At 36.7% G+C, this 18,249-nt stretch overlaps 1 protein-coding gene and 1 pseudogene across 5 annotated transcripts; one reads left to right on the top strand and one right to left on the bottom strand.

Moving 5' to 3' along the window:
• Positions 1–319: 319 nt before the first annotated feature.
• Positions 320–11,290, top strand: LOC130471272 (uncharacterized). Of its 5 annotated transcripts, XR_008931956.1 has the most exons (6): positions 320–457; positions 947–1,213; positions 2,090–2,316; positions 3,481–7,479; positions 10,851–10,921; positions 11,016–11,290. XR_008931956.1 is itself a non-coding variant. In XM_056841307.1 (3 exons), exon 3 carries the CDS (start codon positions 5,957–5,959, stop codon positions 7,385–7,387), a length of 1,431 nt encoding a protein of 476 aa, XP_056697285.1. In that variant the 5' UTR covers positions 320–457; positions 947–1,213; positions 3,481–5,956; the 3' UTR covers positions 7,388–10,813. The 5 variants fall into 5 exon arrangements, 1 of the variants encoding a protein (XP_056697285.1); XR_008931955.1 differs by lacking the exon at positions 2,090–2,316; XR_008931958.1 differs by lacking the exon at positions 2,090–2,316 and having other exon boundaries at positions 11,002–11,290.
• Positions 11,012–13,566, bottom strand: LOC110789282 (chalcone synthase 1A-like; annotated as a pseudogene).
• Between the last annotated feature and the right edge of the window lie 4,683 nt (positions 13,567–18,249).

The following is an 18,249-nucleotide window of genomic DNA, read 5'->3' as shown; positions in this document are numbered from 1 at the left end:
TATACCTTATTAGTGGTTTTGAAAAATATGTTTTACTGAAATGAAAAAATTTATCACTAAAAAATAGATAACTTTTACATATATAAGCTTAACTTTTAAACATTTTTAGTTAACTTGTACTCCGGTGTACAATATTTATTGTACACCCTTTGTAAATAAGAATCATAACACTTCTAAAGCCTTGAACATTGAATACTATTCACCCAATAGTTAGATTACTAAAATGCCCCTAAAATCCTTCATGTTTTTTTTGTCATTTTCCTTAACAATAGAGTATTTACGTTTCCACCCTCTCTATATCCTCTCCCGGTCTCCCCACCAGGATTATCTCCATCGTACCTTCAATTTCTCTCACCTCTCGTATCTTTCTCTCTCATCGCTTGGGCTCACCTGCCACATTTTCAGAAGCGACTGCGGTGATTGTTGGAGCTTACCTTACTACAGATGGTCATAACAGGTCAGTGTCTCAGTCACTTGCTTCATCATTTTTTTTTTTGGTTTTCTTCTGGGTTGCTTCCTGAACTTGGTCCGTTAATTGCTCTGATTCAGCTCGTATTAATTGATTTTTGTTTGTTTAAGCATTATCAGATTATACTTCGTTGATCTTGTTATCGTTAGTTGGTCTATTTGACATGCGAATTCAGCACAATTGGTTCAATTTGGTAGTTTTTTTTTCTTGATTTTTCTGTTTTAGGTCAGTTTTTAGTGTTTGATTGTTAGTTGATTTGTGGTATTTTGGTTGTTAATTTAATTTTTATTTTACTTGATTGTTAGTTTTGACGAGTTTGAATCAAGAAAACAGGATGATACTTCAAATCAAATCAAAAACCTAATTTCTATAATTTTGCTAATAATTCTGTCAAATATTTCAAAGTTTTAATGCCGTAATTTAAGCTTTGAATTTATGGAAAATTTCCTGGAGTTTTGATATTAAGTACTCATTCAGGTAACACTGCCAGGGATTACTGAATCAGGAAGTTAATGCCCAATTCCTAATGTTGACAATCAGTTGGGAATTATATATTCAAGTTCAAGTATTATAAGTACCCATGCATTGCTCAAGAATGGCTCCAGGAGCTTCCTGAGACTACGTATGACGAGTAGTATGTACTGCATAGGAATCATCCCAACCATGATATTAACAACTTAAAGAGAATGCCAGGTTGAGATGTCAGGTTGTCCTCGCTCATTGTCTTCACTCGGGAGCATCAAGGTATTATTGTCTCTCTTTCTGAACCTAATGCCATGGGATACTGCCTAATTTGGTTTGATTAGGGTTTTAAAATTCAAAAATTGTAAGCCTTTCCTTGATTTTGATAACAAGGGTTTGATACAATTTGGGGGCTTATTTTGGATTGGTGTTATTATGATGAGGAAAATGTGTAACTGTTATTGACAAAGTGGAAAGTTTGCAAGTTATGTTGGATCATTTAACTTTGAAATTTCTGATAATTGAGCAGATTATGTTGAAATTTCTGATAATTGAGCAAATTATGTTGTGATATTGTTTTGCTTTAAGATTTCTGATTTATGTTTGTAGTGATTGCTGATTATTTGCTACTGCTGGATTTGAGCTAAAGTTGCGGGGGAATTGTTCTTTGATTTTGTTTGTAGGAGACTGGGTTAACTGTTTGACCTTGTATTAGGTGTGTTTTGAGATTAGACTGAATGTTACTAGCAAGTAATATTCGATTGATGGTTGAAAGTGACGAGAGACTGAATTTCATAATTCTCTTTATTTGTAAAGTTTTGTGCGTTCTTTGGGATAGAAGATGTGTTGATTAAGGAGCCATCGAAGATGTTTTTATATCTGTTAGAAATGTGATTCGAGGAGCTGATGTGATTTGAATTGCTGGCATTTGAAGCTTTTCGTACGAGATTTTGTTTACTGTAGTAGCTTTAGTAGATACGAGAGTTGGAGTATAGACATGACTCAACATCTCAGCTGAAGCAGTAGAAGCAGTAGAAGCAGTAAGCTTAGCTGCTACTGCAGCAGCTGCAGATTTCCGGGAATCATCCTCAGCAGGTGCAGCAGACTTGTCTTGTGTATACAACAGGGTTTTCTTGACTTGTCTTCTGTATACAACAGGGTTTGCTTGCCTGTCCCCGGAGGTGAAGCCAGGTGCTAAGGAACCATGATCATCTTTCACAACTCGTTCTTCCATTACCATGTTGTTGTCCAGACTAACTAACTGTTGACTAACATTAGCAACTTGATCTGATCGCAACTGAGCAGCCTGGATGCCATAAAAAGCAGTGAGGATCAAACATATTGAGTTACATTCAACTGAATGAAATATGAATCAACTCCAAGAGGTAATTCCAAAATGTAAATACTACGACATTACTTTATTGATACGTGTCGGCATACTAAATTTGCCAAATCATATGGACACCCCATGACTAAGAAACATCATGAAATAATATGCAGTTTAGAGGTAAATCAGAACACAAGGTTTTTTCCCTTTTATTTTCTTTTGTAGAGTAAAGCTAAAAACTAAGCACCTTATGGGGATGGAAGGATAAGCCTAAGAATCAATACGACTAAAATACTCCATAAGAGCTAACAATTATTATATGGAAAGAGAAATTATGGGATACAAGGGTAAGACTAAGTTATAGCTATGCAACATGTAACCGTTAACAACCAACAATCATTATATGGAAAGAGAAACTAACAAGTGTTTCAAGATACTGTATTTGGCTCATCAAGTATAAGTGAATGGTAATTTATTACAGAGTAAGACTTGTAGCTGTCTACACACTAGATCCAGTTTTAGTTCCTGCAAAACAAACATGCATGATTCCGTGTGTTTGTAGAAGAGAAAACCCAATAAAACTTGGTACTCACAAGAACAATCCCACTCACCCACCCCACAACACCAAAAGGAAAAGCCACCTATTAGGCTAATAGATATGTGGTTTACTTGAGGAAACCACTTCACACAAAAATAAAAGGGTGGTGGCATCTAGGTTATGCAGCGGCTACTGGTATTGGCTGTCGTGGGTTTGAAGGTGGGTTGATGACTTGGGGAGGGACAAGGCTGTTTGGGGGGGGGGGGGTAAGAGGGTAGGTTGAGGGAGATTTCAATTTTAGTTTTGTTAAATCTTTTAGTTGAGTTGATACTTAGATTATTGTATTTTGCCGTTAATGGTTTATTGTTTTGGGTCTTCAATTATTACTTTTGAAAGATAATGAATATTTTCAGAATTTGTTTTGTTATTCTTCTTCAAATTTCCCTGCAATTGTGTATTTTAATGATTTGAATTGAAATGGTTGTGATGTTGTGTACATATGCTGGATTGTTGGTCCCAGTCCCTTTCCTGATTCCCACGTATCACATTCAAAAAAGTTAATTTTGTCTCCAAATGCTTTCAGTTAACATCAATTTTGTTCTATTGTTTGCTTAAATTGGTGTTGTTTAATGTCTATATTTTGATGACCAGTATTCTCTGTGTTTTGTTTCTATTTATGTGCAGCGCCAAAGAGCGTTGACAATCGAACCCAAATTTGGTATGATACCAAAGGTGCTCTGAGGTCGATCTGGTCATTTACCAAGCACCCGATGCACCCTTGCCCTCAGGTATACCCATTTACTCCGTTGAGATTGTGAATGTGTGTGCATCTGGTTGTGCTATCTCTCAGATTCATCTCCACTGTGGGTGGTTCAACTCTGCCTTCCCCATCGACCCAATGATCTTTAAGCGCATCCGTTTCAACGATTGCGTGATCAATGCTGGCAGAACCCTCTAAAGTGGGCAGTCTTTTACATTTCATTATGCTAATATCTACAGTTACCCGCTTTCTATTTCATCAATCAGTTGCTTATAGATTATTAGATACTACTATAGCTATTAGTCATTTACTTGCATATTTTGAGTGACTTATAAAGTGATAATACGGAATGGGAATAGTTAATAAAGTGGTCAAGTTATGCTGAGTGAGTCGTACATTTTCATAATGTCTCAATTGATATTTTCTTAAAATGCGTACTTTCAGATATGAAATGTTTCAGTAGCAATGCCAATGAAATTGGTGGTATTTCCTTTTATTTTTTTTAATAAATATTTGATGAATCAAATGGACTTAGTTTTGTCTAATTTACTCTATACATTTGAAATCCACGAGTTATATGGGGCTTCCCTAGATTAATTCTTGGCTCTACCGTTGGGTAGGCTTCTGGTCTCTAGATTAATTATTTAGGGCTTCTCTAGATCGTTTTTCTTGGCTATGTCATTGGGTAGGTGATATGTTCATATTTTATAGTGTGTTTACCCTCGTCCCTTAGTACTTTTTGATCTCAAATGAGCTTTTCGGAGCGATTTTTAGTACTAATGTGCTCCTTGTAGTGTGTTTGTAGTTTCAGGTTCATCATTGTAGGAATTAGCATGTTTTTGTGCATTTTCTACTCATTTTAATCAATACAAGAGATTATGTACTTTCGAGAGCACACACATTGAGTTGGAAGAGTTTTCGAGCAAAGCGGATAGTGAAAGAACTAGAAAACCGACACTCGTCTACTCTTTTGATCATAACTTACGTTCTACAACTCCAAATGAAGTGATTCTAATTGGGTTGGATTCTAGACTTCAATAGCTTTCCAACGAGTGGTCACTAGCCTAATTCCGACGAATAACGAAAGAGATATGGCGTTTTAAAGATAGAGGATTGTGCAGTTTGTACGCGCGCCCGACGGGCGAATGGCTGCCCGACGGGCGAACGTCTGCCCGACGGGCGGGAGCTGCCCGACCGGGCGCGTGCCGATGATTTCCAGAATTTCTCCCTCCGCCCGGCGGGCAGACCTGCGCCCGACGGGCGGGTTACGAGCTGGTCGCCCGACGGGCGAAAGGCTGCCCGATCGGGCGACGACAACCCAAGGCCCTTTTTGCGCGGTTTTCTTCCGGTTTTTCCTTATGTTTATGGGCAAACTATAAATACTAGGCTTAGTTATTTTAGTTGGGCATCTTATTTTCTAGTATTAGACCCTTAGTTTATTTTCTCTTAATCTAGTTTTCTCTCAAATTTGTTTCAAGCACTTATTTTTAGTTTCAATCACAGCTCCAATATTTAGTTCATCCTTTTGTTCTACATTTAGGTATTGCTTTCTATTTTGCTTTATTAATTACTTTTAATTATGTTTTCAATCATGCTAATTGCTTTGTTTATTGTTAATGTGCTTGAGTAGTCTAATTTCTAGGGTTGGGGATCCATGAATAATATGAAGTGATGATTGAATAATTATGATTGTTGGCATTGTAATTGATTCCTATTGATTGGTTTATTTCACTATACAATTAGATTTGCGCAGGTTTAATTGTGGTAGTTATGCAATATCAAATTAAGATTCTAGAGATGCAATTTGATGTTTAGGCTTGTGTCAATAGGTGGAATTAGAGTTAATACGTAGCGAGAGCCCGTTAATTCTAAGTCTATGATTAGTATCGACTTGAGAGAGCATGCTAGTCTAATCAATTACTTTGTTGATTATCGTGATTGTTCAATGTCCTGGATTATTATTTGTTGGCGAACCTATGCCCTAGATTCCTTAATATATTGATTCATTCTTGTTTAATTATCGTTCGTAGTCTTAGCATACAAACCACCAAATCAACTCTTGTTCTCAATAGTCTAGTCTAATTGATTAATAGTAGAAAGAACACTGTTTCCCTGTGGATTCGATCCCGACTTCCCTTGCTACCTAGCTAGTGGACTTAGGTTATTTTTGATTAGGTGATACGACTTTAGCCTGTCAAATTTTGGCGCCGTTGCCGGGGAAACGGTTTTATTTTCTGCTATTAATTTTGTGGTCTAGATTATTTTCTTGAGTCTCGGAGAACTTCCAGTTCTTTGAGACCATGTATATATTTTATTTTATTTAGTTTATTTAGTTTATTTTTTATTTTTTATTTTTTTCTGTTTTTTTTTTTTTTTGTTTTTTTTTTTTTTTGAAAATAAATGGATTATTATTCTTTCCCTCAATTCGTAAATGAGCCTTTTTGGGTGTATTTTGATAGGCTTAATGATTTTATTGGTTACCACAATCTTAATCTTTGGGATTCTTGTGGTTTTGCTTATGGTGGTTTAAATGAGTATACAAGGAATGTGATAGAAAGTAGATTTAATGGTGATTTTCGAGCCTTGTCTTTGGATGATATGTGGGATTACTATATGTGGTTTGCAAGGGATTTGTATGAGCGTGAAATGGCCATTCATGTTACATGTGCTACTCCAAATTATGAGCATAATCTACATGGTTCTACCCCCTCTCCCTTGAATGCTTGTTATAATGAGGTGCATTCTAATGTTTATGATAATCATGTCTATTCTAATGACTTATCTAACCCTTGCATGGATATCAATGTTTTGCCTCATGATTCCACTATTGCTTCTCCCGTGTATTATTGTGAACCCTTGCCCAATCCTGTTCAACCCGAATCAGAAAGCAGAGATAGCTTCTTAGAGGAATTAAGAAGATTAAACTCTGAGATTGAGATTCAGTGTACTAGATCTAAAGAGGCTACTAATGAGATTATTAAAGCTAGTAAGGCTACTCTTGAGAGATTTAGAAAAGTTCAAGAAATTATTGAAAATAGTGATTCGAGTTGTGTTGGGGATGGGGGTCAACTGAGTGAACCCATAGGCAACCAAGAGTGGGAGGAACTTATAACAGAGGTTGAGGATGGGTTGGAGGATGATGATGTGACTGTTGGATCAATGGATGAAGGATTTGTTGAAACTGAAAAGCCATATGTTATAGAGCAAGTCCATGAGGAAGTTGAAGTTGATAAAACCCTTGTTGTTGTGTCAACCCCTACCCCTCATATTCCGAGTCCAAGAAGGGTTATTCTTAGCCCCGTTTACACCGTCTCACTCCCCTTGTCTTTCCCCATAAAACCTTTGCTTGAGGATCTTCCTCCTCCCCCCGAAAATCAAAAGCCCAATGACCCAATAGAGTCTGTTCCTCTTTGTGAATCTTTTGCAGGTACTTGCAGTACTTACAAAGAAGAAGTGGATGCTTTGCAGAGAGCTCTATATGGTGAAGAGCATGTCCACCATGAATGCCAAAACACAGAGAGAGCTATTTCATTGATCATTGAGGTTGAAGAATCAATAGTCCGCAAAAACAACTTCCATAAGGAGAGTATGCCTACTTTCTCTTTTCCTTCCCTTTCTTATTCTTCTTTTATTATTGTTTTTTCTTTTTGTTCTTCTTCCTTTAGGCATCCTACTCCTTACTGGCGCAAAGCTCATTCGGACTTTATGCAAATGTTGTTGTTGATTATTGTGCATGTCTTGTTGCACGAAAGATGTGCGAGTGCGCATGACAAGCTTCTACGCTCGTTGGTTGGTTATTTACTAACCAATCGCTTTGCGGGAGACACATAAGAGTTGGAGCCGGAGGGGTTCAATGAAGATTGAGACCCTCTATCTCCACTCCTTCAAGCACTGAGGACATTGCTGAGTTTGGCTTGGGGGAGGTATGTGTTATTGATTTCTAGAGTAGTTTATCGCTTTTGAAAAAAAACAAAAAAGAACAAAAATACGTTCCGATGAATACAAAATCATGCTTCCTTGTGCCCCTTGATTGAAATGTTTTGATTCTTGGTTTTTGATGACGAGCATTGTTGATATGTTGACCATGATTTAATATTCGACTATTTTGGTGCCTTTGCATGAGTCAACTTTGACCAACTATTTGTGAACTTGGTGCTTGGCTAGTTGACTTGGTTAGGAATGTGTGATAGTTTCCTGGTGTGTCGTTGATTTTAAGTATTGGTTTGCAACTATTAGTAATGTTTTATGACTCATATACATGCACATTGAGGAGGACGAAGGCATTTTTCTATTTAGGTAGCCTTCAGATGAAATTAGATACGTTTGTTCCTTCTTTTTCTACCCATGTTGTTGCTTGTGCCCTTTATTCGGTGACTAACCATATTACAAGCTCGTGAAAGCCCCATTGGTTACTAGTCCCAAGCCTAGCTTGGGGGAGCTAATAGTAGTGAGGTGAGGGAGTTGTAGTGTGGTACTTTCGAGCATAGTGAGTATTGAAAAAAGGGAGTTCTTCTTATCATGTTTGTTGTTTGAAAAAGATAAAAAAAATGATTTGAAAAATGAAAGAGATGAGAAGAATAGAAAATGTGTAGGTTTCTAAAAGAAAAAAGAAAAAAAAAAGAGATTGAAAAAAAAGAAAAGAAAAATTCGTTACTCTCAGAAAAATTTCAAAGTATTGTTTCACTCAAGTATTGTAATTCCATATCTTTATGAGTGGTTGGTCATAATTGTGAAAAAAGGCAAGAAAGTATGGTGTGGCTTGTTTTTTGTTTTATCATGTGTTGAGTGGGAGAGTTGTGGTCATTATTTGTGGTTGATCATGGTTTTGATAGGATTTATGCTCCCCAAAGCCAAGGCTTTAAGCTCACATTTTACCCAAATTTACCGCACCCTTACCTAAGCCTAACATTACAAGCTTTGAAGACCTTCTGACCTTTGTGCATTGAGTCGTACTTATGTGAAAATAGTTGTTTATCAATGCAAGTTATGACATGACACATTCCGAGTCGACCACTAGGTTGAGTGTATGTTTTTCTAGACACACGAGTGTTGTGAGTTTGGGAGGGCATTGTTCACTTATATGTTGGGAGGAGAGCGAACGGGTACATCTTTTATCCGCGGCATAAATGAGTGACGAGTGTGTGAGCACTAGTCTTGAATTCCATTGTGCATTTGTGGTTCGCTTTGCGTGACGATTGTTAAGGTGGATTAGCGGTCGAATAGATTTGATCGGTTGACGTTGATGCATGCTTGTTGGATTTTACCTTGAATCGTATCCATTGTTTTAAGATGTGTTTGGGGTGAAGTTGATTTATGTATTCATCGATGATTTCTTTGCTTAGGGACAAGCAAAGATCTATCTTGGGGGAGTTTGATATGTTCATATTTTATAGTGTGTTTACCTCCGTCCCTTAGTACTTTTTGATCTCAAATGAGCTTTTCGGAGCGATTTTTAGTACTAATGTTCTCCTTGTAGTGTGTTTGTAGTTTCAGGTTCATCATTGTAGGAATTAGCATGTTTTTGTGCATTTTCTACTCATTTTAATCAATACAAGAGATTATGTACTTTCGAGAGCACACACATTGAGTTGGAAGAGTTTTCGAGCAAAGCGGATAGTGAAAGAACTAGAAAACCGACACTCGTCTACTCTTTTGATCATAACTTAGGTTCTACAACTCCAAATGAAGTGATTCTAATTGGGTTGGATTCTAGACTTCAATAGCTTTCCAACGAGTGGTCACCAGCCTAATTCCAACGAATAACGAAAGAGATATGGCGTTTTAAAGATAGAGGATTGTGCAGATTGTACGCGCGCCCGACGGGCGAATGGCTGCCCGACGGGCGAACGTCTGCGCGACGGGCGGGAGCTGCCCGACCGGGCGCGTGCCGATGATTTCCAGAATTTCTCCCTCCGCCCGGCGGGCAGACCTGCGCTCGACGGGCGGGTTACGAGCTGGTCGCCCGACGGGCGAAAGGCTGCCCGACCGGGCGACGACAACCCAAGGCCCTTTTTGCGCGGTTTTCTTCCGGTTTTTCCTTATGTTTATGGGCAAACTATAAATACTAGGCTTAGTTATTTTAGTTGGGCATCTTATTTTCTAGTATTAGACCCTTAGTTTATTTTCTCTTAATCTAGTTTTCTCTCAAATTTGTTCCAAGCACTTATTTTTAGTTTCAATCACAGCTCCAATATTTAGTTCATCCTTTTGTTCTACATTTAGGTATTGCTTTCTATTTTTCTTTATTAATTACTTTTAATTATGTTTTCAATCATGCTAATTGCTTTGTTTATTGTTAATGTGCTTGAGTAGTCTAATTTCTAGGGTTGGGGATCCATGAATAATATGAAGTGATGATTGAATAATTATGATTGTTGGCATTGTAATTGATTCCTATTGATTGGTTTATTTCACTATACAATTAGATTTGCGCAGGTTTAATTGTGGTAGTTATGCAATATCAAATTAAGATTCTAGAGATGCAATTTGATGTTTAGGCTTGTGTCAATAGGTGGAATTAGAGTTAATACGTAGCGAGAGCCCGTTAATTCTAAGTCTATGATTAGTATCGACTTGAGAGAGCATGCTAGTCTAATCAATTACTTTGTTGATTATCGTGATTGTTCAATGTCCTGGATTATTATTTGTTGGCGAACCTATGCCCTAGATTCCTTAATATATTGATTCATTCTTGTTTAATTATCGTTCGTAGTCTTAGCATACAAACCACCAAATCAACTCTTGTTCTCAATAGTCTAGTCTAATTGATTAATAGTAGAAAGAACACTGTTTCCCTGTGGATTCGATCCTGACTTCCCTTGCTACCTAGCTAGTGGACTTAGGTTATTTTTGATTAGGTGATACGACTTTAGCCTGTCAGTAGGCTTGTGGATCCTTGTCACCCTTGTTGCTATTGTCCTTCGTATATCTTTGCCCATTTCCTTGATTAAATTAGGCACGTACATCCATTGTTACAATAGTAGGCCAGCTGAAAAAGATTTTGCGAGTCTGCATTGGTATAACATGATAGACATTCTTTTGCGTGAAGAAAATGTTTACAGATGACTCAAACGCTTATCTCATCTGATCATGTTTCAAAAATTGCTTATACTTTGGTTTTGTTGTTGTTGTTGTTGTTGTTGTTGTTGTTTTTGTTGTTGTTGTTAATTGTGTTTCTTATAGCTCGAACATAACGAACTCTATCAATCATGTATGATTGATCTCATGTAATTCAGTTTCAGAAAAGGTGAATGTGGGCTCTATATTGATTTTTGTTTTGTTTCTGTATTGACAGGACTTCCTAGGTAGAAGGCAAAAATATCAAGAACTTATTGTAGATGGAGCAGTCGGCAAAGCAGATGAAAGGTGACTTGTATTTTCTGCGTTTTATTTTGCGATTTATGTTAAATGGAGTTTGGGAAAGCTCAAGAAGATTGGCTTGATAGTTGGGACATTTCAGGTAGCGCAGGCAGTAAATATAAGCAGTAATGCTGCTGCAGCCCCATCTCCGAAGAGGGCTTGAGCCACCAAGGAGTCCTCGCGTGTCTCAGTGGGCCCACGGAAAGAGATGGTGTGTTCTCACAGGAGACAACTAGCACTCGAGCTCCGTAGCTGTTCTCTGCAAGGTCCTTAACTAAGCCAAGAGCAGTTCCACCTGCATAGCAACCCTATTGGCACAACAAGTATCGCTGCACTGAAGGGTCAAGGCCTAAAAGCCTCGTGAGGTGGTGTTCAGCCCTGGGCATATCAACGTTTGAGGTGGTGCAGAAGATAAGATGGGTGATCCTCAACTTGGGTTGGCTCCACTCTTCAATGGCCTTCGTAGCTGCCTCTTTTCCAACTTTTGGAACCTCCGTAGCTAGAATGACTTGACGAGTACCCAAGGAAGAAGCATCATAATCACACAAATTAGGGTTATCTTTCAAGATCTCCTCACTTATGTGCATGTGCCGCTTCTTGATCGTCGTTTTCTCGCCTGTAGATCATAATTCACATTCACAATTAGTTGTTATCCAGTGTTTAAACTCTTGCAATGATTTCATGATTCTCTATTGTATGCAAATGCAGGGATCCAACATCAGGACTACTTTGTGAAGTTTTGAGCTTGTGCCAAGGACCTCAAGCATGCTAGCTGACAAGATGGCGATGGGTTACAACATTTACAGCAATTGAAATTAAGCACATTAGATTTTGTAAATTGTACTGTTTCTAGTTTTCCACACCCCCTTATTGCTTATCAGGACCTATGGCCTCATGTGGATATAACCTAAACTTTAATTTGTTACTTTGTGTACTGTTAGTTTTTTCCCTGCAATCCATCAAAATAAAACAATACAAAACAAATTTGATTTGGTACTTTGTCCAAAAAAAACAAAAAAAAAATCTAGAAAAGTAATGAACGAAGTATAGAGTCGAGTCAAAATTTCCACGCTCGGCTCAAGAGTCCGAGCGCCAAGCCAAGCCAAATCCCAACTACTACGTAGTTAATTTACAAACTCTTAATTACACCCATGTACACTAAATATTGTAACACGAATTTAAAGTTGGAAAATTGATGGGAATAAGTCATCGTTTTGGTTGTTTAATTATTAAAAATAAGTCATATTCCCTCGATTTTAAACAAGTCAGACCAATTTGTGTTGGTCTGGGTTACTAGCGGTTTGGGTTTTGTATTCACGGGTTAAATCGGATCCCAGGTCAATAACAAATCGGTCCGGTCGGTTTTGATCTCATTGTTTTCCGCATATATTCGGTTCGAATGTTGATTAGTTTCAATCGATATTTCTGAGTTGAGTTACTTTTTGACGGCCTGAAGCGAGTGCTTGGACTCATATAGCTTAATGACTCGAGCCTACTTTAATTATATTCCAAGCAGGTTAAGCCAGCCATCACTGTTGGAATTGAAAAGTCCAAATAAGAAAGGCAAAGGAGGGGATATTGCATTCTCATTTCCAATACGTAAGACTATGAACAACACTATTGTGAGTGTAAAGGGATCAAATTAATTACAAGTATGTTTTTTTTATTGAAATTGTTATACGTCAAACCAAATTAAATCTCTATTACATAAGGAACATCATTTAATTAATTTATTTTTTAATATTAAGAAACTAATTTTTCATTTTGTTAACTATAATCTGGTATTGAATAACTTATAGGATTTTATTTTGTTAACCTATACGGATTACACACAATTTCTAACAGAAATACATTTGACTTTGTACATAAAGTATTTGATTATTAAAAAAATCAGAGTAGCTAACTAATTTATGAAATATTAAAAGGTGTATTTTTGTTTTTACAATTATTGTTAATAAGCATTTACCGTAAGATTATTGTGTTAATAAGAAGTTACTGTAAAATTGAAAGTGCACTTAATTTACATGACATGGGTGCTTGAAGCAAATGGTTATCCAGGGATGACTATGCCGATGAATGAGTGCTTTTTTTCCTCGCTTTGGTGCTCATTGTCAAGCTTCATATGTAAAGAAACTCATTGTGTGTTTATTCTCTCTCTGTATTTGTTTTATAAGAAAATTTTAGTTATGTTGCATTGCTTCCAGAAACTCGTTATTATATCTTAACTTAACTCTAGGTATTGTGGTTTGATTTTTTTTTTTTTTAGTTAAGGCACATGGAAGAGTTTGGATGCTCATGTGCCTGGGAAATTCCCATGCACCATTTTTTTTTGATAAAAAGCCCAAGGCGATTAATTATTGAAGAATAAGCAATAGTCCGGCACAACAATCTCCGCAATATCAAACAGGCTCTCCCCAACCCATACACGAGTAGAGTACTCACGTGGGTTTAGGTGGACCATTACATAGGTCGCCTCATTACCCTCCCTAAAAACATGGACAAAATTAATCATTCTAAAATTAACAGCCAAACACAAGAATCTCACGAATAACTACTCCAAGATACGATCCATCAACTGCTCTCGATCTCAGCTTACTCACAACCTGAAGACAATCACATTCAACCAAGACTTCATCATTCCCATGAACCATGTGACTTGCAATTATGTATCAAAACTTTAATTGCACCTACGTAAACGTGTATTTATGCAATTTCAACTTTAACAATGTCTCTTGTATTTAAAATAAATTGTAAATATATGTATTTTATATAACATTTTTAGAAACAAATTTTTATACCTTGGGAGACCGTGCGCGCTAGCGCACGGTCCAACAACTAGTTTGTGAAAAAGTACTCCTTCTTCTTTTATTTAAGCTATTAATCCTGCAACCTTTAAAAGTGAGAACTTGATTTTCACTATTCATGCAATAGTTCATTGACTAAAGTGCCCTTAAGCTTCTCCATTTAGCATTTGTGCCATCTTCTCATCTGTTGCCACGTTCCTTTGTGGGCTCTTTTCTCTTTCCCTCTTTTCTCAACTCTGGGATCTTCTTCCCCCTTCCACTTTTAACAAACCCTAGCTCTCATCTCTGCAATCTCCTCCGCCCCCTTCGCCTCTCTCCTTCCAGCATCCTAGGGGTTTTGATTTGGTGTTTCAGATTCAACTGCGGAGCTTAATAGCTAACATAAGGAGAATTTTGTTGTTCTTCCCCTTTTCTCGATCTTTCTACTATATTGGGCGTTTCTGTGTATCTTGGTGTTATTCAAAGTCTTATACCTAGAAATGGAAAAAGATGGAAACTGAGGTGGTTAAGGTATACAAATTTCATCTTTGTCTTTTTTTCCCATCAATTTGCCCGATTTAAACTCTTTTCTATGGGTTTTGGGTTTTGTTGATTTTTTTCTATTGAAGTTAGGGTTTAATTGATGATTGCTTCTTATTTAATTTATGGTTTGTGATTTCTGATTTTAATTGACATTTTAGCAACTGTGAGAATCTCGTCACTCATGGATGGTCACAAACCCTAAGCCCTACTATCTCCTTATTCCTTCCATTTTCAAGCCCTAGCTCTCATATCTCCATTCTCCTCCGGCACCCCACACTTTGATCTGCTCCCATGAACCTCTCATCTGTATGTTTTGATCATATCTTGAAGGTAAATCTCAATGTCATTACTTTTTCTCGAAGGTTAATTCTTTCATCTCTTTCCTTTTTTCTCCAGAATTTATAATTCTACAATCTTATTGTTTTTTTTTAACAAATTCACCAAATTTCTCGCATTTTTTTTATTGATAAATACGATTTGATATATTTTTAAGAGAAATTGGGTTAATTGTTGTTGAATTATGGTCAACTTTTTTTTACCAGATTGAGTTCGATGTAGGAAGCGGTGAGCTTAAAGCCAATGTCGAGGAGTGGATATGTACTGAAGCTCTATATACTTCCCCTTTGTCTTTCTCCATTGAATTTTTCCTTTGCGATATTAATAAGGTCTAATTTCTCTATGATTATTAAGTAAGGAAGCCAAGTCATCCAATTTCTCTATAATTATTTGCTGATTATTTGCACTGAAAAAAAATATTTGCTGATTATCTGTGGTTTTCCAACTGTCTTAAAGGTTTAACAGAATTAAGAAAGGGAACGAAATCGGAGAAACTACGAGCTCTTGATTCGTCTTCGTGCAAGGTATCTTAAATTTCTCAATTTTCTTGTGTAATTTAATCTTTAATTTAGTTTTTGTTTCTAGGGTATAATCTGAAAGATTAAGGTTGTACCTTTTCACTTTAACATCTGATTTATGGGTTAGAATTGAACATGGGTTTTTCAGTGCTCTTAGTAATTCAAGCTATGGAAACGTACGGATTGTTAATTTTTAATCAAGAGTGATTAGATTAATCCGAGTTCATAATCAGAGTTTAATAGTGTTTAAATGAACTCTGATGATCGACTCGCAAAATGGTTCGTGGTTTGATCATAGCTCAGATTAAAGAATCTTAGTTAATCACTTGGAAATTATGAATTGTTTTGGATCAAGTTTCATAAATCCTCAAAATCCCCCAATTTTTGGTGTGCTAATTTCACCTTAATTCTAGGTATATGATCCTACTGTAGAGCTGTGAAGAGAGCATAACCGAAGTCAAACTATTTACACTTGGAGATGTTTAGGAAGTCATGCTTATTGTTTAGCACCTACCTCTTTGTTAATACGCCATCTTCTGTTTTCAAGCTGTAATTTTTCTTGGGAGATGAGAGGGGGAGATCATTGATGTTTATTGTTGCGAGTTTTCACTACAAGAATTCATGCTTTTACCGACCGTCTCGTAATTAGTACTTTACCGACTGTCTTAGGCAATCGGCGCTTTCTTGTAGTGTTTGTGGACTCATGGATCAAACTTTGGTACTGATTAATTTACTTGGTTCAGATAATCAGCTTATGTGACGGATAATTAGGCTGGAAATTTATCTTTGGTGAGTAATTATGGGAAGCAGTGATGACGTGAAGTCTCCTAAGTCAGAAAAAACATCTCCACCTGCAACTGTAAGATGAGAATTCAGGGTTCATACAATTTCTGATGAATGATCTTTTCCCTATCTTGTTTCATATATTCTTTTCATGGAAGTTTTCAGAATATGAAAAGAAATTGACAAAAGTTGCAATCAGTTTGTCCGTCTTTAATTGACCAAAACTTAGACATTCAAGTTTGATGATTGGGCTATATTGTGTTTTCGCAGGAGCACAATGGAGTTCATATGTATCCTGACTGGGCGGGCATCCAGGTTAGTTGTTGTATGGATGAAAGCTGAGTTCCATTGTAAAACTATATCCTGAATGAACTTGTTGTTCTCAAATTAAACTGTATGTTGTTTTTACAGTTAAAACAATTTACTAAAAATGTTTGCTGATTTCTTTAGGCATATTATGGCCCTAGAGTTGCTTTGCCACCATATTTCAACTCAGCTATTGCACCTAGACACCCACCTCCCCCTTATATGTGGGGACCTCCTCAGGTAACTATCATAAGCATATGTAAATATGTAATGCAGTGTATTCACCTTGCATCACTCCGGAATTCAGTAGTTTGCAATTGTTTTTTTATCCTTTTCCCCCCCTTCTCTTCCTTATATTTTGACATAAATGTTTCTATTTTCCAGCCTATGGTACCACCATATGGGGCACCTTATGGTGCAATTTACGCACCAGGAGGAGTTTATGCGCACCCTGCAATCCCTCTTGTAAGGGTCCCCTCCCTCTCCAAAATAAAAATTTGCTGGTTTAACAAGTATTCCCTTCGTTCCTGAATAAGTGTCCTATTTCCACAAATAGCTTTCCCTAATAAGTGTGATATTTATATTTTTCGACACAGTGGCAGGATTTGAGAAATGGGGGTACGAATAAAAATTCTTATAGTCTACCAACGGGGGAAAAAAAAACCCGGGTCCAATCCCGCTATAAAAAGGATCCAAAAAAGGGTCTACTTTCGGTATTAAAAATGGGGTCACAAATACATTTGTTGTAATATTTTTGTTGTCTGTGCAGTAGCAACTTAAGTCGACCGCATTGCATCTGAATTATATGTTGTATAAGAGTACAATTCCCTTCATGTGGCATACTGTATTTAGAAATTCTTGTTAGTTTTGAGAATTTGCTAATCTTGAAGGATAATTTGTGTTATTCATGTACTTTTATCATGCTTTTGAGGTTTTAAGGTGTTTAAGTGTGACACTTATTGAGCTTTTGTCTCGAAAAGTTGCAGACCGGTTTCAATACCATATTATCCTTTCTTCTCTTGCCTCATTTTCCCTCAGTTAGTTCAATAGAAGTGTTTGGGTGTTGTTATTGACTTATTGTGTTATGGCTAATGAGTAAGAGACATAATTCAGTTTAAATTTACAGGTATCTTTCCTGACATCTTCGTCTGAAAATGTCAACAGGCTGTCATGGCCCACGAGTTGGGTCATCTGAAATACGACCATTGATTGTGGCTGACATTAACATATGCAAATATCCTTGTTCTTGGGGCACATACAATACATGGCAAGTTTAATTTTGCATTTCTACATGGGTTGCAGCATGGATATACATACATAAGACAATTTGCTTAGTTTCTGACTTAATAAGGGTAGATATCAAATATATAAGACAATTTACTTAGTTTCTGACTTAATAAGGATAGGTATCAAATACATAAGACAATTTACTTAATTTATGACTTAGTAAGGATAGATATCAAAATAGGATGGCTTGTCTTACATGCATACGTATGGTATTTCGCCATGTTTGGTCTCATACGCTTCGATTGTACATTGAAATGGTAACATTTTCCAGCGTGTCATACTGTCATAGAATGATATATTTATACTGTCATACTGTCATAGTTGGTTTTGGAATGATATATTTATACTGTCATACTGTCATAGTTGAGTTTCAATATAAGATTTCAGATTCTTATATTCTATTAATTTCTGAATTTTCGTAGGTCTTAGGTAGTTAAAATTTGATTTTAGGGCTTTTTCGTGTTTTCCTATATTCTCCCGATTTCTGAATTTTCTAGGTGCAAGTATTGTTGTATTCTTCGATTTCGTTGCTCTGATTTTGTTATTTTGGAATTTTGATGGTTTGGATAATTTCGGCAATGTTGATTCGGTTGTTGTTTATGCCTGATTCTGAGTGTTTAGAGTAGATGATATTCTTCTATTGGAATCTCGAGTGTTTGGTTACATTGCGGAATTTGGATAAATTTTCTATGAAATCTTAAATGTTTGAACACTTCATAAATGCTGATTTGATGGTTGTATGTATCAATAACGTAGTTCTGAGTAATAAATTTGACTG

This window comes from Spinacia oleracea, chromosome 4 (genome assembly GCF_020520425.1).
Source record: "Spinacia oleracea cultivar Varoflay chromosome 4, BTI_SOV_V1, whole genome shotgun sequence".
In the NCBI taxonomy this organism is placed as follows: Eukaryota; Viridiplantae; Streptophyta; class Magnoliopsida; order Caryophyllales; family Amaranthaceae; genus Spinacia; species Spinacia oleracea.
This window is presented reverse-complemented; position numbering and strand designations above follow the sequence as displayed.

Excerpts from the sequence above, each read along its gene's own strand:
- LOC130471272 (XM_056841307.1), top strand. The coding sequence starts at position 5,957 with ATGGATTATTATTCTTTCCCTCAATTCGTAAATGAGCCTTTTTGGGTG.